Source organism: Nomascus leucogenys, chromosome 15, assembly GCF_006542625.1.
Source record: "Nomascus leucogenys isolate Asia chromosome 15, Asia_NLE_v1, whole genome shotgun sequence".
NCBI lineage: Eukaryota > Metazoa > Chordata > Mammalia > Primates > Hylobatidae > Nomascus > Nomascus leucogenys.
This window is the reverse complement of record NC_044395.1, coordinates 64,878,441-64,901,252: the sequence shown is the minus strand read 5'-3', so window position 1 is coordinate 64,901,252 and position 22,812 is coordinate 64,878,441. Positions and strand designations below refer to the sequence as shown.

At 47.0% G+C, this 22,812-nt stretch overlaps 2 protein-coding genes across 5 annotated transcripts in view; both read left to right on the top strand.

Moving 5' to 3' along the window:
- Positions 1-12,097, top strand: part of NUP98 (nucleoporin 98) — a 126,105-nt gene extending 114,008 nt beyond the window's left edge. For 2 of the 3 annotated variants that reach the window (XM_030794632.1, XM_030794630.1), the window contains exons 29-33: positions 1,514-1,735; positions 4,232-4,473; positions 7,344-7,498; positions 10,475-10,586; positions 10,716-12,097. In XM_030794632.1, the coding sequence (XP_030650492.1) occupies positions 1,514-1,735; positions 4,232-4,473; positions 7,344-7,498; positions 10,475-10,586; positions 10,716-10,933 (949 nt within the window). In that variant the 3' untranslated portion in view covers positions 10,934-12,097. The remainder of the gene's footprint in view (positions 1-1,513; positions 1,736-4,231; positions 4,474-7,343; positions 7,499-10,474; positions 10,587-10,715) is intronic. The other variant, XM_030794631.1, reaches the window with a different exon arrangement.
- Positions 12,098-16,357: 4,260 nt separating this feature from the next.
- CHRNA10 (cholinergic receptor nicotinic alpha 10 subunit) lies at positions 16,358-22,461 on the top strand. Of its 2 annotated transcripts, none has more exons than XM_030794629.1 (5): positions 16,358-16,490; positions 17,801-18,008; positions 18,387-18,541; positions 19,976-20,508; positions 21,485-22,461. In XM_030794629.1, the coding sequence occupies exons 4-5, from the start codon at positions 20,232-20,234 to the stop codon at positions 21,940-21,942; spliced, it is 735 nt and encodes a 244-aa protein (XP_030650489.1). In that variant the 5' UTR covers positions 16,358-16,490; positions 17,801-18,008; positions 18,387-18,541; positions 19,976-20,231; the 3' UTR covers positions 21,943-22,461. The 2 variants fall into 2 exon arrangements, with proteins under 2 accessions (XP_030650489.1, XP_003254840.1); XM_003254792.4 differs by having other exon boundaries at positions 16,394-16,490; positions 17,801-17,946.
- The last annotated feature ends 351 nt before the right edge of the window (positions 22,462-22,812 follow it).

Here is a 22,812-nt window from a genome sequence, read left to right as displayed (position 1 = left end):
AAGTATCTGTAGGATCTTTAACAACATCTCTTTCTTTTTGATATTGGTAATTTGTATTCAATGATTGCGTCCTCTTTTTTTCTTGGTTGGTGTTCCTAGAGTTTAGCAATCATATTGACCTTTTCAAAGAACCACCTTCTGGCTTCATTGGTTATCTCTATTGTTTATCCAGCTCGTAATGGATTACAAACCTAAATTTCAACTTAACTATAAACCTTCTAGAAGAAAACAAAGCAGAAAATTTTTGCAACTGTAGGTTAGGCAAAAGATTTCTTAAGTGGACACTAAATAACACAATTCATAAGAGAAAAACATTGGTAAATTGTTCTTCAACAAAATTTCAAAACTACTTCTCATAGAAAGACTATTAAGAGAATGAAAAGGTAAACCATAGATTGGGAGAAAATACTTGCAATTCGTAGATCTGATAGAGAACTTATATCCAAGAATACATCAAGAACTCTGAAAATTCAGTAATAAGAAAGCAGGCCAGGTATGGTGCGTCATGCCTATAATCCCAGCAGTTTGTGAGGCTGAAGTGGGACGATCACTTGAGCCCAGGAGCTCAAGACCAACCTGGGCAATATAATGAGAGCCCATCTCTATGAAAATAAATTTCTTAAATTGGGTGGGCATGGTGGCATGCACCTGTAGTCCCAGCTGCTTAGGAGGCTGAAGTGAGAGGATCTCATGAGCCCAGGAGGTTGAGGTTACAATTGAGTCATCATCATTATTATTATTTTGAGATGGAGTTTCACTCTTGTCACAGTGCAGTGGTATGATCTCACCTCACCACAGCCTCTGCCTCCTGGGTTCAAGCAATTCTTGTGCCTCAGCCTCCTGAGTAGCCAGGAATACAGGCATGCACTACCATGCCTGGCTAATTTTTGTATTTGTAGTAGAGACAAGAGTTTCACCATCTGGGCCAGGCTGGTCTCAAACTCTTCTGACCTCAAGTGATCCGCCCACCTCAGCCTTCCAATGTGTTGGGATTACAGGCGTGAGCCACCGCGCCCTGCTCTATTTATTTTCTTGATCGTGATGGTGGTTTTACAGGTGTCTACATATGTTAAAGCTCATCAAAATTGTGTACTCTAGATATGTGCAGTTTTAAATATGTCAAAGAAAAGGATACTTCAAAATACCAGAAATGGGTATTTTGAGACTCCGTCTCAAAAAAAAAAAAGTAATGACATTATAATGAAGGAATGGAAGGGTGAGAACTGTGAAGATTCCCTGTATCAGGATGCTAAAATAGATACGCCAAACCATTACCAGCAAACCTGTTAGATCACACAGCCTTAGAAGAGGAGGTGCCTTGTTTCTTTGTAGGATCTAAAGTCTGGCTGAACCCAGAGATAGATTGATAAAACATAGGCTCAGAGGGAGAGAAGGCCTATAACGCTTTTACCCTCAGGTTCTTTTATTGTCTTAGATATAAGCAGAACAGTTGACATATCAGTACAGGCCGTCTCCTGGCTGTGTATGTTGACTCTCAGCACATTCTTTGCAGACATTATGATCTCAACCAGCTGCTGGAGCCTCGAAGCATAACAGCAGATCCTTTGGACTACCGCCTAAGCTGGCACTTGTGGGAAGTGCTGAGGGCTCTTAACTACACCCATCTCTCAGCGCAGTGTGAAGGTGTGCTACAGGCCAGTTATGCTGGCCAGCTAGAAAGTGAGGGGCTCTGGGAGTGGGCCATCTTTGTCCTCCTGCACATTGACAACTCATGGTGAGTGAGAAGCCGTTGAACCCACTGGGTACATCTCGCACTACAGGGCATTTCCAAAGTAATCACAGTCTTTCAGATCTCAGTTTAGCAAGTAATTGTGTAGAATGTGTGTTAGAGCCAGCGTTGTGATAAACCTCAAGGTAGTTAAACCCATAGCCCAGACTGTTTCTGTATTCATGTAAACCAGTTAAAACTGAGACTTCCTTTGATTAAGTGCCAAATTATAATATTTATCACAAAGTCTCTTAGCAGTCTGAGAAAAAAAGATCTCTGTGAACTGCATTGATCAGAGAAATTCTTCATAGAGGTAAGAGTCAAAGAACCTGTAAAATTGGAATAGGAAATAATGAAGTGGAAATGAGAGGATATGCCCAGATGGGACAATAGCATTATGCCTGGGCCAAAAAACTAGTCATTTAATTTCAGATCAGAACTATTCTCCTCATCATAGGCTCTTTTCTGAATCCCAGATTCAGGTGAATGTGGCATTTTTAGGAATTACACAGAAATAGTGCTGGCTGAGCTGCCTCAGTGACTCCATGGCAGGGAAGTAATGGGTTAGCAAAAAGGTCCCTGCTTTTTCTCTGTCCACTGGCTTGCTTTTTGTCTGGTCATCCCTTGTCACTGACCCACCCCTTAAGCTTGATAGTATTGTATTTATTAACACAGCCTTGTGCTTAGGTATATATGTTTTGATTCTCTGTCCTTAAAGAGAGTTGGAGAAATGCCTTTTCACTACAGTTTGAACAAGATAAGGCTGGAGATTTTTCTTAATGATAGCAGTATGGTATTACAGTAATTACAAAAAAAATGAACATTTATGTAGTACTTGAAGTGCTTTTACACATTTATATTCTACACCATATATATTAACTGTTTTATGTTCATTATGACCTATGAGATAGACACTGTTATTATCTCTGTTTTACAGATCAGTAACCCAAGACACAGAGCTTAACTTTTGTCCAAGGTCACACAGCTAGTAAATGGCAGAGTGAGGTTTCCAACTTTTCGTCCAGAGTCTGTGCTCTTACCATTATGCTGTACTGTTGTGTTGCATGGTGTGGAAGGAAATTGGGTCTAAATTCTAGATCTACCACGTACTCACTTTGACCTAGGGTAAAGCTTACTTTTGACTTTGGATAAAGATACTCTCTAACTCTCTAAGCCTTTTTTTTTTTGGCCTGTAAAAGCATAACATTAGTTTCTATTTAAAGGTTATTGTGAAATTAAAAAGAGTAAAAGTATAAAGCATCTAGCATAGCCTTATTAAGACTTAAGCAATTTCTCTTTCTTTAAGCAGTTTCTCTTCTTCCCCCTTAACAGGGAATGAAATGACCCCAGTCTATTTTTTTAAGTTTATTTAAACACAGTCATAAAGGATTTCACATGGTAAAAGACTGGCTTGATAGGATGACTAATGTTTCAGAGTTGACTATGGAGAAGCAGATCTTGTTTCCTGAAAAAGAATATAAAAAAGGAGGCAGTTGTGATGACAGTGGAAGTCATTGAAAAGCTTAGGAATTCAGAAAAGAGTCCACAATGAGAATAGTTTTGATCTGAAATTAAATGACTTGACCTCGTGATCTGCCCGCCTCGGCCTGCCAAAGTGCTGGGATTACAGGCGTGAGCCACTGCGCCCGGCCGAGCCCCAACTTTTTGAACATGAAGATACTTTATTTTTTAAAATTAATGCTATGTGTTTTTTTTGTTTTGTTTTGTTTTGTTTTGAGATGGAGTTTCTCTCTTGTCGCCCAGGCTGGAGTGCAATAGCATGATCTCGGCTCACTGCAACCTCTGCCTCCCGGGTTCAAGCGATTCTCCTGCCTCAGCTTCCCGAGTAGCTGGGATTACAGACGCCTGCCACCACGCCCAGCTAATTTTTTTTTTTGTTTTTAGCAGAGACGGGGTTTCACCATGTTGGCCAGCCTGGTCTTGAACTCCTGACCTCATGTGATCCACCCACCTCAACCTCCCAAAGTGCTGGGATTACAGGCGTGAGGCACTGTGCCTGGCCAATGCTGTTATTTTTAAAAATTAATACTGGTGTGATCACCTTTGATTTTTTAGTGAAGCTTAAAGTGATCAAGACCCATAGTTTAGGCCAAGTGTGGTGGCTCATGCCTGTAATCCTAGCACTTTGGAAAGCTGAGGCAGGTGGATCACCTGAGGTTGTGAGTTCCAGACCAACCCAACCAACATGGAGAAACCCTGCCTCTACTAAAAATACAAAATTAGCTGGGTGTGGTGGCACATACCTGTAATCCCAGCTACTTGGGAGGCTGAGGCAGGAGAATCACTTGAACCTGGGAGGTGGAATTTGCGGTGAGCCAAGATCACACCATTGCACTCCAGCCTGGGCAACAAGAGTGAAACGCCATCAAAAAAAAAACACCTGCAGTTTAAGAGACTGCCCCAAGGGCCACTCTAAGCTGCCTGGGGCAGCCTTCTCCATGAATGAGGATGGGATTTATTCTAGCTTATCTCTCCCTATAGCATACGTGAGAAGGCTGTTCGAGAGCTGCTTACCCGGCACTGCCAGCTGTTGGAGACCCCTGAATCTTGGGCTAAAGAGACTTTCCTTACCCAGAAGCTCTGTGTACCTGCCGAATGGATTCACGAGGCCAAAGCTGTGCGAGCACACCTGGAATCTGACAAGCACTTAGAGGCCCTTTGTTTATTTAAGGCTGGGCACTGGAACCGCTGCCACAAGCTCATCATCCGACACTTAGCTTCTGGTGAGTGCTGCGTTCCACATCTCCTGGAATCATCCCAGATTCTTCCAACTTCTGAACCTCCATGATGGGGTCAGACTGGAAATAAGACTCAATGTAGGACATGGCCATCTTGAATCAAATCACACTTTGCAAAAGCTCTCTGCAGAAGAGGCTTAGCCAGGATAAGGCGCTAGAGGAGCAGGGATAGATAGCAATATTGTTATCATTTCCCAGAAATATCCTTGATGTGTGCTAATATTATTATTATTTTAATTTGTTTACTTATGAGAATTTTCTCCAACAACACCAGAAATAATCTCCTTAAGGCCTGAAACTAGAAATTCTTCATATTTTCCATTGGAGAATTTCAGAATACAGGCATACCTCATTTTGTTGTACTTTGCAGATACTACATTTTTTGCAAATTAAAGGTTTGGAAAACTCTGCACAGAGCAAGTATATTAGCACCATTTTTCCAACATATGTTTATTTCATGTCTGTCTCTGTTTCCCATTTTGGTGGTTCTCACATTATTTCAGACTTTTTCATTATTATATCTGTTATGGTGATCTGTGATTAGCAATCTGATATTGCTGTTTTGTTTTGGGGTGCCACCAACTGCATCCATATAAGATGGTCAGTTGATAAAAGTGCATATTCTGGCTGCTCCATCAACTGGCCATCCCCATCTCTTTCCCTCTCTTCGGGCCTTCCTATTTCCTAAGACCCAACAATAGTGAAATTAGGCCAGTTAATAACCCTACAGTGGCCTCTAAATATGTTCAAGTGAAAGGAAGAGTGGCACAACTGTAACTTTAAACAAAAGCTTGAAGTGATCAGGTGTACAGAGAGAAGCATGTTGAAAGCCAAGATAGGCCAAAAGATAAGCCTCTTTGCCAAACAGCCAAGTTGTGTTAAAGGAAAGTTCTTGAAGGAAATTTAAAGTGCCACTCCAGTGAACTGCTGAGAGAGGTGAGGAAGCTGCAGAAGAAAAGTTTGAAGCTAGCAGAAGTTGCTTCATGAAGTTTAAGGAAAGATGCTCTCTTTCCGTCACATTAAAGTGCAAGGTGAAGCAGCAAGTGCTGATGGAGAAGCTACAGCAAGTTACCCAGAAGATCTAGCTAAGATCATTGATGAAGATGGCTTCACTAAACAACAGATTTTCAGTGTAGATGAAACTGCCTTGTATTGAAAGAAGATGCCACCAAGGACTTTCATAGCTAGAGAAGAGAAGTCAATGCCTGGCTTCAAAGCTTCAAAGGACAAGTTAACTCTCTCTTTAGGGCTAATTCAGCTGGTGATGTTAAGTAGAAGCCAGTGCTCATTCACCATTCTAAAAATCCTAGGGCCCTTAAGAATTATGCTGAATCTACTCTGCCTGTGCTCTATAAATGGAAAAACAAAGCCTGGATGGCAGCACATCTGTTTATAGCTCAGTTTACTGAATACTTTAAGCCCACTGTTGAAACCTGCTCAGAAAAAAAAAAAAATATTTCTTTCAAAATATTACTGCTCATTGATGATGCACCTAGTCAGCCAAGAGCTCTGATGAAGATGTACAAGGAGATTAATGTTGTTTTTATGTCTGTTAACACATCTAGTCTGCAACCCACGGGCCAAGGAGTAATTCAGCTTTCAAGCCTTATTATTTAAGAAATACATTTCATAAGACTATAGCTGCCATGTAGATAGTGATTCCTCTGATGGATCTGGGAAAGTAAATGAAAAACCTTCTGGAAAGGATTTACCATTGTAGATATATTTGTAGGCCAGGCACGGTGGCTCATACCTGTAATCCCAGCACTTTGGGGGGCCAAGATGAGTGGATCTCTTGAGCTCAGTAGTTCGAGATTAGGTTGGGCAATATGGTGAAGCCCCATCTGTACCAAAAGTAGAAAAAAATTAGCTGGGCCTGGTGGCACACACCTGTGGTCCCAGCTATTCGGGAGGCTGAGGTGGAAGGGAGGATCACTTGAGCCTGCGAGGCAGAAGTGGCAATGAGCCAAGATCGCACCACTGTACTCCAGCCTGAGTGAGAGAGCGAGACCCCAACTAAAAAACACAAAAAACATTTGTGATTCATGGAAGGAGGTCAAAATATCAACATTAAATAACAGGAGTATGGAAGGTATTGAATCCAGCCCTCATGGATGAGTTTGAAGGGTTCAAGACTTTCGTGGGGGAAGTACCTGCAGATGTGATGGAAACAGCAAGATAACTAGAATTAGAAGTGGAGCCTGAAGATGTGACTGAACTGGTGTCACTCATGAGTTTGCTTTATAGACAAGCGAAGAAAGTGGTTTCTTGAGATGGAATCTACTCCTGGTGAAGATGCTGTGAACATTGTTGAAGTGTCAGCAAAGGATTTGGAATATTACTTAAGCTTAGTTGATAAAGCAGCAGCTGGGTTTGAAATAACTGACTTCAGTTATCTTAAGAAATTAGCATAGCCATCCCAACCTTCAGCAGCCAACACCCTGATCAGTCAGCAGCCATCAGCATCAAGGAAAGACCGTCCACCAGCAGAAAGATGACTTGCTGAAGGCTCAAGTGATTAACATTTTTAGCAATAAAATATTTTTAAATTAAGGTATGTATATTGGTTTTTTAGACATAATGCTCTTGCACACTTAATAAGTGACAGTGGTATAGTGTAAACATTTATATGCACTGGAAAACCAAAAAATTTGTGATTTTATTGTGATACTTGCTTTATTATGGTGGTCTGAAATGAAACCCACAGTATCTCTGAGGTATGCCTGTATGTGCTTTTAATTCTGAAGTCCAGCCAACATTATTTCTCCTTCCTTTCTGTCTTCCTGCCATGTCTTCTGTACTTTTGGAAACTATGCACTTGTGCAGACATTGTGCTCAACACTTTGTTTCTTCAGATGCCATCATTAATGAGAACTATGACTACCTGAAGGGGTTCTTGGAAGACCTGGCACCTCCAGAGCGCAGCAGCCTAATTCAGGATTGGGAAACATCTGGGCTTGTTTACCTGGACTATATTAGAGTCATTGAAATGCTCCACCATATACAGCAGGTACCTGAGATCCTGAAACTGCTGCCTGATTTTCCTTTTCTCAGGCCCTTAAATCTTTAGAGACCTCACAAGGCCTTAGTATACACTTGAGAACGCATTGACAGAGATAGCCCTGTCAAAGCAGGCATCTTGCTGAAGCTCGTTTGATATAACCATTTTGACAGTTGTATCGAAACTTAAAAATGCTATTTTATGTTGATTACCAACTAGTATGTGCAATAGACATTCTTGAGGCTTGTCCATAGACAGTCTCTTCCCCTTGTTCAGTCCTAGTTTGAGTGAGAAGCCCAAATATGAGAGATAAAGTAAGAATGGAGATTTGATGAGGATAGCTGTTTCACACATCATTAGGCATGTTTTAAAATTGCAAATATGGTTTTTAAAGTCTTCATTAAAATGTCTTGGGTCAATTTTTTTTTTTTTTTTTTTTTTTTTTTGAAACAGAGTCTTGCTCTGTCATCCAGGCTGGAGTGCAGTGGTGTGATCGTGGCTCACTGCAACCTCTGCCTCCCAGTCTTAAGTGATTCTCATGCCCCAGCCTCCCAAGTAGCTGGGACTATACGGTGTGTGCCACCACACCCAGCTAACTTTTGTATTTTTAGTAGAGATAGTGTTTCACCACATTGGCCAGGCTGGTCTTGAATTCCTGGCCTCAAGTGATCGGCCCACTTTGGCCTCCCAAAGTGCTGGGATTACAGGCATGAGCTACCGCACACCTGCACGCAGCCTTAAGGTCAGTCTTTGTAGTCGTAAAATGAGTCTCCACTGCTTGCTTATGGCGCAAAAACCAAACTCATTATAATAAATATAGGATTCAAATCCTTTTAGAGGCTTTTACCTTTCCTGCCTTACTCCTACCACTCTTATTCCACATTCCAGCCTTGCTGGCCTGCTATACTCACACTAAATTACTTCTGGTGTTTCTAACAAACCATATTATGTTCCACACTTTACCTAGCACACTTAAACTCATCCTTTAAGATCTAGGTTGCTGTTACCCCTACTTCTCCCTGCTTTTCCCCCAAAAATAGTTAATTGCACTTTCTTACTACCAAGATACTTAGTATATTATTCTAATAGCGCACCTGTCAGACCATGTCGTAGTTACTTATTCATATTTCCAGGTTGCTATAAGCCCCTTTTGGGAAGGTCTTTTAAGGTTACAGGCAATAGAGTATAGAGGTTAATAGCTCAAGTTCTGGAATCAGACTCATAGATTCAATTCGTGGTTTCCAAATTCACTGGCTATGTAATCTTGAGCAAGTTAACTACCTCCTTTGTCTCTCGTCTGAAAGAAAAAGGTGGGTGGGGTAGACAGTAGTACAGATTATGGCTCATATCTGACAGATTTTCACAAAGATTAAACAAAATCTACATAAAGTGTTTAACGTAGTACCTTTCATGTACTAAATGCCTTTTTTTATTATTATTTTTTATTTTTTTGAGGCAGAGTTTTGCTCTGTCACCCAGGCTGGAGGGCAGTGGCACAATCTCAGCTCACAGCATCGTCCATCTCCCAGCTTCAAACAATTCTCCTGCCTCAGCCTCCCCAGTAGCTGGGATTACAGGTGTGTGCCACCACACCCAACTTTTGTTTTTTTGGGGTTTTGGTTTTTTTTTTGGATTTTAGTAGAGACAAGGTTTCACCATGTTGGCCAGGCTGGTCTCAAACTCCTGACCTTGGCCTCTACTAAATGCTTAATAATTGTTATCTATTATTATCCTCATCGAAGTTCCAACTCCTAGTACAGTGCCTGGCACATAATAGGCATAATTCAATGTTTGCTGTACTTTTAGTATGAATCAAGAGCATCATTTCTAAATAATCACTTGAAGAAACCACTTACTCATTGAATATTGAGTAATTCATTCACACAACCTATTATGGAGAACTCACTGTGTGCCAAGCACTGTAGTGGGTTTGGGGAATATAAAGGTAAACAGTATGTGTTTTGCCCTTACCAAAATAATGATTTTATGGGGGAGATATATACAAGTAAAGCAGCAATTACTGTAGCTTGATAAGTGTAGGGATTAAGCAAAGAGTACTATCAATGTGCCAGCACATAGCTGGATGTGGTGGTGCATGACTGTAATCCTAGCACTTTGGGAGGCTGAGGCAGGAGGATTGCTTGAGACCAGCCTGAGCAACATAGTGAGACCCCCCTTCTCCAAAAAAAAAAAAAAAAAACCTATGTTTCATAAAACCTCTCTAGTATTATCTTGTTCTGCTTCTCCTCCTTACCCCACGTGTCACCACGTAAATCTCCTTTGAATTCCCACCTTTGGGAGTTTTAGCTGTCTTCTCTTTGCCTGGAAAGCTGAGCTCTCTCCTTGTTATTCAGGTCTCAACTTAAATATGACCTCCTTAAAGAAGCCTCTCTTGGTCCTCCAGTCGCAAGTAGCTATCCAGTTTCTCTCTGCCACATCCACCTGTTTAAATTATCTACATGGTTTGTGGTTTTTCAGGATTTATTACTGTTTTGTGTTTTATTTATTTTCTGTCAGTTTCATGAGAGCAAATAACTCGTCTTGCTCTTGATTCTCCCGCCCCCCTGCACACAGCTTTTTTGGTGTTTTAGAAAAGGCTATAAACTTGGAGTCAGGGGACCTAAATTAAATGTTGGTTCTGGCTGCATTTTTTACTTCCTGTGTGCTCTTAAGAAGTCATACCATCTCTCTGAACCCAAGTTATCTTGATTTTTGGTGCTGTGTTATTAAAGCTTGCTGTATAGTTTGGGATCTCAAGACTTTTCCTAGTCCAAGGCTAGGTAGCTGTTACCTTCCTCTTGGCTATTACTGCATAATTAGTGCCTTGTCCTCCACTAGATGGTGGTGGCTTGGCCCTGTGTCATCATCTTGGATTTTCCACTCCCTCACCTCACTGTTGTTTCAAGGTTTTGTGTAGAGTCTATAGGTGGGATTGGAGTGATAGGAACTCCCCTTGGATTAATTGGCTTCTGTGCTTCTTTGTAGGTGGATTGCTCAGGTTATGACCTGGAGCAGTTACACATCAAAGTGACTTCACTTTGCAGTCGGATAGAGCAGATTCAGTGTTACAGTGCTAAAGATCGCCTAGCTCAGTCAGGTAAGCCTCTAACCTCCACTCTTTCTGCCTTCTTGCTTCCTGTTTTTATGATTATTACACCCCACCCTCAGTGCCTACCACCCTTCTCCAGACCCATGCTCAGTGCTTAACTCTAGTTTTTCTCTCTAGACATGGCCAAACGTGTAGCCAACCTGCTGCGGGTGGTGCTGAGTCTGCATCATGCTCCTGATAGAACCTCCGACTCAACACCAGACCCTCAGCGAGTCCCTTTGCGCCTCTTGGCTCCCCACATTGGCCGGCTCCCCATGCCTGAGGACTATGCCATGGACGAACTGCGCAGCCTTACCCAGTCCTATCTGCGAGAACTGGCTGTTGGGAGCCTGTGACCCCCAGGCTCTTTGCATCACACTCACATGCCCGTTCACACTCACCACACAGAGGTTCCCTGCCTTGTTTGGATTGGCACTGTTTGCCATTCTCTGGGTTGGCCGTGGCATCTACCCTCCCTCCCTGCTGCCACAAGCAGCATCCTCCACTTGTTCAGGGCTTTTCTTAATACTGAACATAGCATAAGGGCTTCTGGAACTCAGAAGAGGAGACAATTCTCCTTTTACCATCCTCAAGACCATTCAGTGTTTTTCCTTTTAAAAAATGGACAATAAAGCTCCTTTGGCAGAATCCCCCAAAGAACCAGGGAATCCTTTTTCATCCCTAGCCATTCTGGATCTTGTGACCCTCAGTGCCAACCAGCTACCCTACTCCTACCCTGGCCCTTTTATACTAGGACTCCTTAGGAGGAGTGAGATAGGTGATACTGGATCCTTAACAGATGAACTATCCACAGAAGGAAGAGGGATCCATCTCTTAAGTAATTGGTTAGTTAACATTGAATTTTGGAGGCAAAGGAGGGTTGGCCTGAGTTAGGAAACAAAACGGGATCTTTCTGACACACTTAGGGCAGAAATGAATGCCTGCCATGGAGGGATTGATCTTCAGGGCTGTTTTTGTTCCTGCCTTTAGTGTTCTATGAACACCATACCTTTGCTACTACTATGTGCAGGAGCCCTTGGTCACATGTGACATGTCTATGGGAAGCTCCCAGAGTTTGGTTTGGTCCCTGGTTTTCAGTCGTCGTGCTGAGACTCTGTCTGGATTTGCCTAAAGAGTTTGGATAAAAAATGGCAGGTTGGGTAACCCTCCCTGTTCATCCCATGTTAGCTCTAAAGCATTTCCCACCCTCCATCTACCCCTTCCAGAAGCAAAAACAAACCATGACTGAGGCAGGCATGGAGTTGGGCGTTAGGGGCAGGCAGAGGGCCTTTGCTACACTGCTGACAGCTATAGGGAGCCCCAGGTAATGGCATGAGATAGCTGGTGTTAGGGCTATCTCAGGCAATATGGCCACACCTGGGTCTTTATGCATGAAGATTATGTAAAAGGTTTTTATTAAAAAATATATATATGTATAAATAAATGATCTAGATATTTTCCTCTTTTTCTGAAGCTACTTTCTTAAATAAATAAATAAAATGTTTATAGCATTCTTGGTATTGGCTTTCCCTTTGTATTTTTGAGCCTTCTTACCCTGAGGACCTTTATGGTGGCCTTGTTTGATTTAGCCTGTTTTTGAATTTGCCTTCTAAATGGAGACAGGCCATGGGTTAAAGAGAACAATTTGGTGCTAAACTGAGACAGATTAGCCTAAAGGCTAGATTTATAAGGGGAAATTTAGGGGCAAGGGAGTTGATTATTGATTAATACTGATTGCTATACATATATTTATGCACATAGATTCCCGGGTCTCAAATTGCCCAATAGAAGAGCAAAGCCTCCTTGGTCTTCTACTTTAGTGGTTTTGTTTTTAAACCTTGAGTGGCACTTCACCTTTCTAAATCAGATTCCCTTTTGTAAAGGGGATAATGATTCCTGATGTTACTTCACACAGGGCTATTTTCAAGAGGAATCAATTGAGTAGCATGAGTACTATTCCAGGTCTTACTTTGATTTGTCAAGCTGAAGATGTGAGCAAATTCCAATTAAGATTAGACCAGGCCAGGCGCGGTGGCTCACGCTTGTAATCCCAGCACTTTGGGAGGCCGAGGTGGGCGGATCACGAGGTCAGGAGATCGAGACCACGGTGAAACCCCATCTCTACTAAAAATACAAAAAAATTAGCCGGGCTTGGTGGCGGGTGTCTGTAGTCCCAGCTGTTCGGAGAGGCTGAGGCAGGAGAATGGTGTGAACCCAGGAGGCGGAGCTTGCAGTGAGCCGAGATTGTGCCACTGCACTCCAGCCTGGGCGACAGAGCGAGACTCCGTCTCAAAAAAAAAAAAAAAAAGATGAGACCGAAGACTTCTGAGACTTTCAGGAATTCAGGGATGAGAAAGCAGACGGGGGGCCGGGCGCGGTGGCTCACGCCTGTAATCCCAGCACTTTGGGAGGCAGAGGCGGGCGGATCATGAGGTCAGGAGATCGAGACCATCCTGGCTAACACAGTGAAACCCCGTCTCTACTAAAAATACAAAAAATTAGCCGGGCGAGGTGGCAGGCGCCTGTAGTCCCAGCTACTCGGGAGGCTGAGGCAGGAGAATGGCGTGAACCCCGGGGGGCGGAGCCTGCAGTGAGCTGAGATCGCGCCACTGCACTCCAGCCTGGGCAACAGCGAGACTGTCTCAGAAAAAGAGAAAGCAGAGTGGGTCAGCTCTGTTGTCTGGAACTTCCATTTAACTTAGATGCCTCAGGACAAGGGTTACTCAGCTGGAATCCCCTCCACTACTGACTCACTATGTGAACCTGAGTGAGTCACAGGACATAGTTGGACTTCCAGCAAAGAACTCCTGACCTGGTTTCCTTACCAGACGAATGTTTCAAAAAGTGAGTATGCTACAGAAATGGTTAGCTCTTAGCAGTGTTAGGAATTGTGGGCCAGGAGTGGTGGCTCACACCTGTAATCCCAGCACTTCGGGAGACCAAGGTGGGAGGATCGTTTGAGGCCAAGAGTTGAAGACCACCCCAGGCAACATAAGACTCTTGTCTCTAAAAAAAAATAAATTAGTTGGGCATGGTGGTGTGTGTACGTAGTCCCAGCTACTCAAGAGGCTGTGGCAAGAGGATCACTTGAGCCCAGGAGTTGAAGGCTGCAGCGAGCCATGATTGTGCCACCGCACTCCAGCCTGGGCAACAGAGCAAGAAAAAAAAAGGTTCTAAATCAAAGGTTTATCATAGAAGCCATGTTGTGCATAAAAGAGAATATCAACTTCCAGTTCAAGATAAGGGTGATGAACAATCTCTTTTTTTTTTTTTTTTTTTTGAGACAGAGTCTTGCTCTGTCTCCCAGGCCAGAGTGCAGTGGGGCGCAATCTGCAAGCTCCAGCTCCCGGGTTCATGCCATTCTCCTTCGTCAGCCTCCCAAGTAGCTAGGACCACAGGCACCCACCACCACGCCCGGCTCATTTTTTTGTGTGTTTTTAGTAGAGACGGGGTTTCACCATGTTAGCCAGGATGGTCTCGATCTCCTGACCTCGTGATAAGCCTGCCTCGGCCTCCCAAAGTGCTGGGATTACAGATGTGAGCCACTGCGCCCGGCCTGAACAATCTCTTCCACATTCCAAAATCCCGTTGAAATAGTAAAAAAAAGTTTTAATTGCAAAAAAAAATTCTCAAAAACATAAAACAGGAACCAGTTACCTCAACGTTCGATAGATCTGTGGAATCTACAACATTCAAATAACTTATTTTCTCAACAGAGCCCAAAGAACAGAATCTAAAGTTAACAGAGGTCTGGAGAATTAAATATTGGAATAATTAAGCAAAGGCCTGCAGAGTATCTGCTCTTTTTAGATGTTTCATCTTTAGCTCAGTTTTGTTAATTTGTATTTCCAGAAAATTGTTCCAGATTTTTTGTTATTCAAATAACCAGTCCTTAGACTTACTAATCAATTTTACTGGAGTTCTCTATTACCTATTAATTTCTGCTTTAAATGTTCATTTCTTAGGCTTTCCGAAGGATTTGTTAAACCATGTATTGGTTGGGCACGATGGCTCATGCCTGTAATCCCAGCACCTCGGGAGGCTGAGGAGGGAGAAACCCTTGAGCCCAGGGGTTTAACACCAGCCTAGGCAACATGGGGAGACCTCGTCTCAAAAAATGAACAAAAATTAGCTGGGTGGTGTGCACCTTTAGTTCCAGCTATTCAGCTATTCAGGAGGCTGAGGTGGGAGGATGGCTGTAGGGTTTTTTGGTAGTTGTTCTTTAACAAGTTAAGGACAGTTCCCCTCTACTAGCTTGAATAAGTGAATGTTGGATTTCTGAGGCTTCAATTTGAAATGATGTGAAATGCTTGTGTGACATCCAGAGGGGGATGTTAGGAAGGTGGTTGGAGATAAAGCAGAGTACCTAGGAGAGGGGACTGGGGTGGAGAAAGAGCAGGGAATCACTGGCATATCCACAATGCCCAAAGTCATGGCTGTGGATGTGATTGCCAGGGAAGTATGTGCTGCTGTTGGTCAGGCAACTGGTCAGCTTGAACAAAAATAATCAAAACTCTGCATGATAAATACCTGTGACTTGAGGATAGCCTGGCTACCTTACTGGGACCACAGTGTAAACATTGTTGATGACCTGCTGTACCTTAGGCACCATGCTAGACAGTGCCTTGCACTATCAGGTTATCTCATTTAAATCCTTGCAATTTTCAAGATGAGTACTGTTAATCCCATTACCAGATTGAGAAAACAGAAACCCAGAGAGTTTAAATATCTTACCCAGGTGAGAGCGCTCATAAGACAGGGCTGAAAGTGACTGAATGCTTGCCCTGCTCTCCCACACTGCCCACAGTGGGCAAGGTGAAAAAACTGAGGCTCAGATGGGAATGACTGCAGGGAGTGTGAGGAGAGGATGTGGGCTCCATCTTCTGCTCCATTGGGTCATCTGGAGTGGCCTGAGGCTCAGCACTACTCCCACCAGGAGGGAAGGGCTTGCTTGACCCAAAGTGCCTAGCCTGGAGTATCTAGTCCCGCACTGCAAGGAGAGCTGCAGGTCTAAGACGAACCTCCACCTCCAGAATTCAGGCAATGGTGGCTAAGATGAGAGGACAGTTATCCATCCACTGACCCTGGCCCCTCACATTCCTAAGCCCTGGTCTTCCACATACCTGACCCAGCATACCTGTACTCTCCAACCCCCAGGATGGGCCTGAGCTGATTTTGTGTGCTGCTTTACAGAGTTTGAATAATTCAAGCTCCAGAGGCCCGAGGTATCAGTTTCCATTGCTCTGTTGTCATGGGCACAGGTGTAATTAAGCTAATGAAAGGGCAAAGAGGGAGGGGCTTCGGTCCTGTGCCTCAGACGACTCTGGGCTGATCAAGGAAGTCCCTGGTCCCTGTTCTGCTGAGAGAGCAGCAGGCCCATCTAGAGTCCAGGTGTGGGGAATGGACGAAGGAAGGAATGAGGGATGAAACAGAAGTAGGAGAAAGGGAGAGAGAGTGGAAAGAGGCGGGCAGGGGATGATCAGAGTCAGGGAGGCAGAGAGACCAAGAAAGTTACAGAGGGAAAGAGAAGGAAGCAGAAACAGAGTGAAAGGCAAAGCAGGTGGGGAGCATAGGAAAGGGCAGAGGCAGAGGCCAGAAGAGGCAAGGACCAGCAGAGAAGAAGAAAGACCAAGTACTAAAATCCAGGGGCAGGCACAAATTGGAGGATCAGAAGACTGGAGGGGCTGCAGGGCTCCCTGGAGGGTGGCTGGACCCGCCAGAGATCTCAGTCTTACTTTTGACTTCTAGGTACTGTCCACACCATCCTTGCCAACTGGGCCTAATTTTGCCCTAGGTCTGGCCAGGAGGCCTCACATCCAGAGACCTGCCCCCCCTCTTGCAGTGCCAGGGTCATGGGGCTCCGGAGCCACCACCTCAGCCTGGGCCTTCTGCTTCTGTTTCTACTCCCTGCAGGTATGAAGCTCAGTACACCAGCCCTGGCCTCTCCTGGTGGTGCTACTATTCCTGTTCTCCCAAAATCCCTTTCCATGTAGTCTCTCTTGTGTTTCTCCTCAGTACTTGTTCTGAGAACAAGCTCTCTATTCGGGGAGTGTGGAGGAGAGGGGTGCTGAAGTGCGTGAGAGGAGACTTGACTGGCTAGGGTGGAAACAATGAGTGGGGAGCTTCCAGAGACAGGGCTGGGAAAATCAGAGGGGCCAGATGTTGAAGGGCCTGCCGGCCAGGCCAGGTCTTTCTCCTGCAGATGATGGGGAGCATTGAAAGGTTTCAGCAGCATACTAGCCCGGTCAGATGTGCATGCTTAAAAGCGTGGTCTGTGGGCATGAGAGGGGTAGGAGAAGGTGAGCCTTTGGGGAAAGGGAGAGAGTGAAGGGAGGGGCCTGGCATGGAGGGAAGAGGGTAGACTCAAGACGACGTTCAGCAAAACCTGGAGGATTTGAATGATCTGACAGGATCTGGAGATTAACTGGATTCCCCGAGGAGGAGGCAGCAGAGGGAGAAGGGAGGGATAATTCCCAGATTTCCAACTGAGGTCACTATTGCAGCTGAGGGCGTGCTATTTGCTGAGATAGGGAACATGGGATAGGAAGCAGGTTTCAGAGCATGGAGGGAGGAAGCGAGTTCATATTTTGGACCCTCAGAGTTGAAGGTGCCTGTGGGAAACTCAGGAGTGGACTGTACTCTATTGGGGTCTGGAGCTCAGGAGAAAAATCTGGGATGAAGAAAAAGAAGGGAGCCAAGGACAGGATTCATGGGAACAATATTTAGGTCAGGGATTGAGGAAAATGTGTGTCAGCAAAGCCTGGGGAAGTGTGTTTTCAGAATGAGGGAGTGTTCCATCGCATCAGAAGTTTTGAAGAAACTAGCTTGAGATGGAGAAGTGGAAACAGGTTTGAGAGATACTGGAGGAGGCAGAGCAGTGGGGTTCAGAATCCCTGCATGAAAGTCTGGACTCTTGTGGCTTAGTTGGGTCCCTCTAGCATTTGTGGAGAGGCAGGCAGACTCCAGGTCCTTGAAAAGGGAAGGGTGGAGGAGAAATTTGTCAGCCTGGCGCCAGAAGATAGTACCAATTCTCTCCATGGCCTTTATCTCATGTGACCCTGCAGGCAGGCCAGGGAGGAACTAGAGCCACAGCTACAGCAAGAGAGGGCAGACACCAGGAGGATACTCATAAGGACAGGGCCCCAGCCCTGGGAGTGGAGGGTGTGAGCAGAGGCCCTGGGACTAGGGCCTGGGATGGACAACCCTCCTTACTGACCCTCCAGAGTGCCTGGGAGCTGAGGGCCGGCTGGCTCTCAAGCTGTTCCGTGACCTTTTTGCCAACTACACAAGTGCCCTGAGACCTGTGGCAGACACAGACCAGACTCTGAATGTGACCCTGGAGGTGACACTGTCCCAGATCATCGACATGGTGCGTTGTGGTGGTGGTACAGCTCTGGAGTCTTACCTGTCACAGTGTCAAGAAATGAGGGGGTGAGAGACTGGGATTCTTCTCCATGGAATTCCTTTTCTGTAAATGTTAATATTAACAAAGGTAGCAGTTACAAACTGTTGGGTACTGACTATTGGGTACTGAGTGTTGGGTGCCTACCTTGTGCCCAACATTTTGCTCACCTGAACTTACTGAATCCCTGCTAAGCAGGGATTCTCACCCCATATAACTGCTGAGGAAACAGGGGCAGAAAAGAGCCCACTAAGGTCACATGGCAAGGTCAGGTCTGGGTGGGAACTGGACGGTATGGACAAGTCAGGTTTGTGGATGCTGACCAGAGCCCTGCAGGGGAGTGTGCACAGACAGGGCAGGATATGCATATACATGTCCACATCTCTGCCATTCCCTGCCCCCACTAGGATGAACGGAACCAGGTGCTGACCCTGTATCTGTGGATACGGCAGGAGTGGACAGATGCCTACCTACAATGGGACCCCAATGCCTATGGTGGCCTGGATGCCATCCGCATCCCCAGCAGTCTTGTATGGCGGCCAGACATCGTACTCTATAACAAGTACTGCCTATCTGGGCCCCTCCGCTGTCTTACCCCTCTCTAGACTTGCCCTTAGCCGTGGGGGTGTAGTGATCCCCTCTCCCTACCACATAACGTGGTTGCCACGCTGCCCTGGAAGCTTTTCCCCAGGACCCTTCTAAGCTGCCAGGCACTCAGCCCCTCCATGGCACCCCCACTTTAGGCTATCCCAGGCCAGCCCAGGCTGAACGTCTCCTGGGAACCTGCTGTGTGGTCCAGGGCAGATATCTGGATCACAAGGGCCTCTCTAGGGCACACTTTTAGCTCTGAGTCTCTCAGGGCTCCCCCAGGAGCCTGTCTAAGGGTCTCTTTCCTCCAGGACATAGCCCTCTAGAACACTGCTTTATGTCTCCTTGACCAGTTCCGTGTCTCCCAGCCAGCACATAACTCTGCATATTTTCTCTGGGGCCCCTCTAACAGTTTTGCAGATGTCCCCCAAGGGAAGTCACTGTGTGTCCCGGAGCTACCTCTGGGTTCTGCAGAGGCCTTTTTATACATCCTCTGGCTACATCTGTGTCCCTTCTGGGCCCTTCAGGCGCCACCACTTCCAGGCCTTGAAAGGCAGCGGGTCTCTCTAGGTGCACTCCACCCTCTGTGTTGCTTTGTTCTGAAAACAAGAGTCAAATTAACGAAAGAAAAACAAGCAGAAGTTTATTTATTTATTTATTTGAGACGCAGTCTTGCTCTGTCGCCCAGGCTGGAGTGCAGTGGCGCAATCTCGGCTCACTGCAAGCTCCGCCTCCCGGGTTCACGCCATTCTCCTGCCTCAACCTCCCAAGTAACTGGGACTACAGGCGCCCGCCACCACGCCCAGCTAATTTTTTGTATTTTTAGTAGAGACGGGGTTTCACCGTGTTAGCCAGGGTGGTCTTGATCTCCTGACCTCGTGATCCGCCCACCTCAGCCTCCCAAAGTGCTGGGATTACAGGCGTGAGCCACTACACCCGGCCACAGCAGAAGTTTATTAATCTGCTGTACCCATCATGGGAAAGGCCTTAGTTCAAAAGTATTTCTCTCTGAAGGCAGTGGCTTATGGGCCTTGCTTAAATAGAAATTCAAGAAAGAGCCAGTAAGTTATAAATAGTGGCAAGACAAAGGACAGCAGTTCCAGCCTTTAAAAGGCAGGAAAATGTGGAAAGAGAGTAAAATCTGTTTCCAGATTCATTCTTCTGGTGCCCTTTGGATAAGCAAGTGCTGACTCCAGCAAGGAAGGGCTGATGTCCTGCCATCAGGCCAGCAGACGCTGGGGCAAGGTGCTCCCCTGCGTCGTGAGTGTCTCGAACTTAACGAGCCTCAATATTCTGGGGAGATGTTTTGGTTTCTTTCAGCCCCTGGGGGTCTACCCTGGGCTCCCGGCCTCCGGGGCTGCTCCTCCGGCTGGACAGCCTGGGTGAGCCTCGCCCCGCCTGCCCGCAGAGCGGACGCACAGCCTCCAGGCTCCGCCAGCACCAACGTGGTCCTGCGCCACGATGGTGCCGTGCGCTGGGACGCGCCGGCCATCACGCGCAGCTCGTGCCGCGTGGATGTAGCGGCCTTCCCGTTCGACGCCCAGCGCTGCGGCCTGACGTTCGGCTCCTGGACTCACGGCGGGCACCAGCTGGATGTGCGGCCGCGCGGCGCTGCCGCCAGCCTGGCGGACTTCGTGGAGAACGTGGAGTGGCGCGTGCTGGGCATGCCGGCGCGGCGGCGCGTGCTCACCTACGGCTGCTGCTCCGAGCCCTACCCCGACGTCACCTTCACGCTGCTGCTGCGCCGCCGCGCCGCCGCCTACGTGTGCAACCTGCTGCTGCCCTGCGTGCTCATCTCGCTGCTTGCGCCGCTCGCCTTCCACCTGCCCGCCGACTCAGGCGAGAAGGTGTCGCTGGGCGTCACCGTGCTGCTGGCGCTCACCGTCTTCCAGCTGCTGCTGGCCGAGAGCATGCCGCCGGCCGAGAGCGTGCCGCTGATCGGTGAGTAGCGGGGGCGCGGTGGGACCTGACGATGCGCTGGGATCCCCCCAGGGCAGGGCCGCGACAGGGCCTGGGTCTGCGGAACGGCCCCGCTTCGGAGAGTGAGAGGGGGGCGTCCTGGGAATGTGCCCTCATTTTGAGACTGAGGGAAAAGGATTAGCTCCTTCCAGGGAGAACACCCCTCACGACTGGGCCTTGATGGTGGAACATCAGTATCCCCAGATCCTAATAACAGGCAAAATCTGTCGACTGCTTGCTGTGTGCCAGGCACTCCCCTAAGCACTTGACCTTTATTAACTCAGGTAAGCGTCACCACAAACCTAGGAAGTAGGTCCTCTGGGTATCCCATTTGTACAAAAAGGATTCGTATCTTGTCCCAGCTCATGCCCGTCGTTATTTGAGAGCGGGACTGTCCTGGATTGTGTATGAGTGCAGCCTCCAGCAGTGATGGGAGCAATTAGAGAGCAGTAGCTTCTGATGACCCACGTGTAGGAATGAAGGATGGGGAGAACTCGGCCCTTACCTCCTTCGTGCTTCCATCCATGGGACTTGGAGGGTCTGGAGAGCCTCATGGTGGGCTTATTTCCATTTGTGCAGAGGTGGCTGGGAAGCTCAGGATCCACAGGCTTTTGTGGTTTTTTTTGTTGTTGTTGTTGTTTTTGAGACGGAGTCTCCCTCTGTCGTCCAGGCTGGAGTGCAGTGGCGCAATCTCGGCTCACTGTAAGCTCCGCCTCCCGGGTTCATGCCATTCTCCTGCCTCAGCCTCTCCGAGTAGCTGGGACTACAGGCGCCCGCCACCAAGCCCGGCTAATTTTTTTGTATTTTTAGTAGAGACGGGATTTCACCATGGTCTCGATCTCCTGACCTCGTGATTCGCCCGCCTCGGCCTCCCAAAGTGCTGGGATTACAAGCGTGAGCCACCGCGCCCGGCCCAGGCTTTTGTTTTGAGTCAATTGGCTTTCTCTCTCTCTTTCAGGGAAGTACTACATGGCCACTATGACCATGGTCACATTCTCAACAGCACTCACCATCCTTATCATGAACCTGCATTACTGTGGTCCCAGTGCCCGCCCAGTGCCAGCCTGGGCTAGGGCCCTCCTGCTGGGACACCTGGCACGGGGCCTGTGCGTGCGGGAAAGAGGGGAGCCCTGTGGGCAGTCCAGGCCACCTGAGTTATCTCCTAGCCCCCAGTCTCCTGAAGGAGGGGCTGGCCCCCCATCGGGCCCTTGCCACGAGCTACGATGTCTGTGCCGCCAGGAAGCCCTACTGCACCACGTAGCCACCATTGCCAATACCTTCCGCAGCCACCGAGCTGCCCAGCGCTGCCATGAGGACTGGAAGCGCCTGGCCCGTGTGATGGACCGCTTCTTCCTGGGCATCTTCTTCTCCATGGCCCTGGTCATGAGCCTCCTGGTGCTGGTGCAGGCCCTGTGAGGGCTGGGACTAAGTCACAGGGATCTGCTGCAGCCACAGCTCCTCCAGAAAGGGACTGTCACAGCCAAGTGGTTGCTGGTCTTTGGGCCAACCAGTCTCTCCCCACTGCTCCTAAGATCCGGGACACTTGACTTCACAATCCACAAGGGAGCACTCATTGTCTACACACCCTAACTAAAGGAAGTCCAGAGCCGGCCACTCCCCTAATTCCAAAAAAAAGAGGAACTCTACAAAGGCCAAGATCACAGAGTACAGTCTTGGAGAGACAGAATTGTTTGTGCTGGGTATTAGAGCTCTCAGTGGGGAGCACATGGGTTATAATGAGAAACTGAACTGAACTGCTGCATTTGCTGTCTTTCTTCCTAGGTGGCTGCTTTGCAGGGCTTTGGCTCTTACCTTTCCCTGCTGAGGGGCTCAGGGAAAAGGGTCGGGGATTCTCAGTCGAGTTTCCAGAGCAGAAGGCCCTACAGACATTTGGCCCCAAATCCCCGACTCAATAAAGTAAGCATGTACCTAGCACCTCCTCGATGCCCTGTGTTACCCATGAGGTCTGTGGTAGTGGAAGCTGGGGGTCCAGGTCTGTCTGTACTTCAGGTCTGTCTCATGGCCGCTGGCGCAAGTTCAAATCTAAGTTCAAAGCCTGAGAGCCTGAAGTTCTAATGTCCAATGGTAAGAAAAGGATGTCCCAGCTCCAGGAAAGAGTGTGAATTTGCCTTTCTCTTACTTTTTTGTCCTCTCCATGCCCTCCCACATTGAGAGTGGAACTTGCCACTCAGTCCACCAGCTCACACGCCAATCTCCTGCTGCAAACCCTCACAGACACATCCAGAAATAATGCTTTCCCAGCTGTCTGGGTATCGCTGGTGTCCA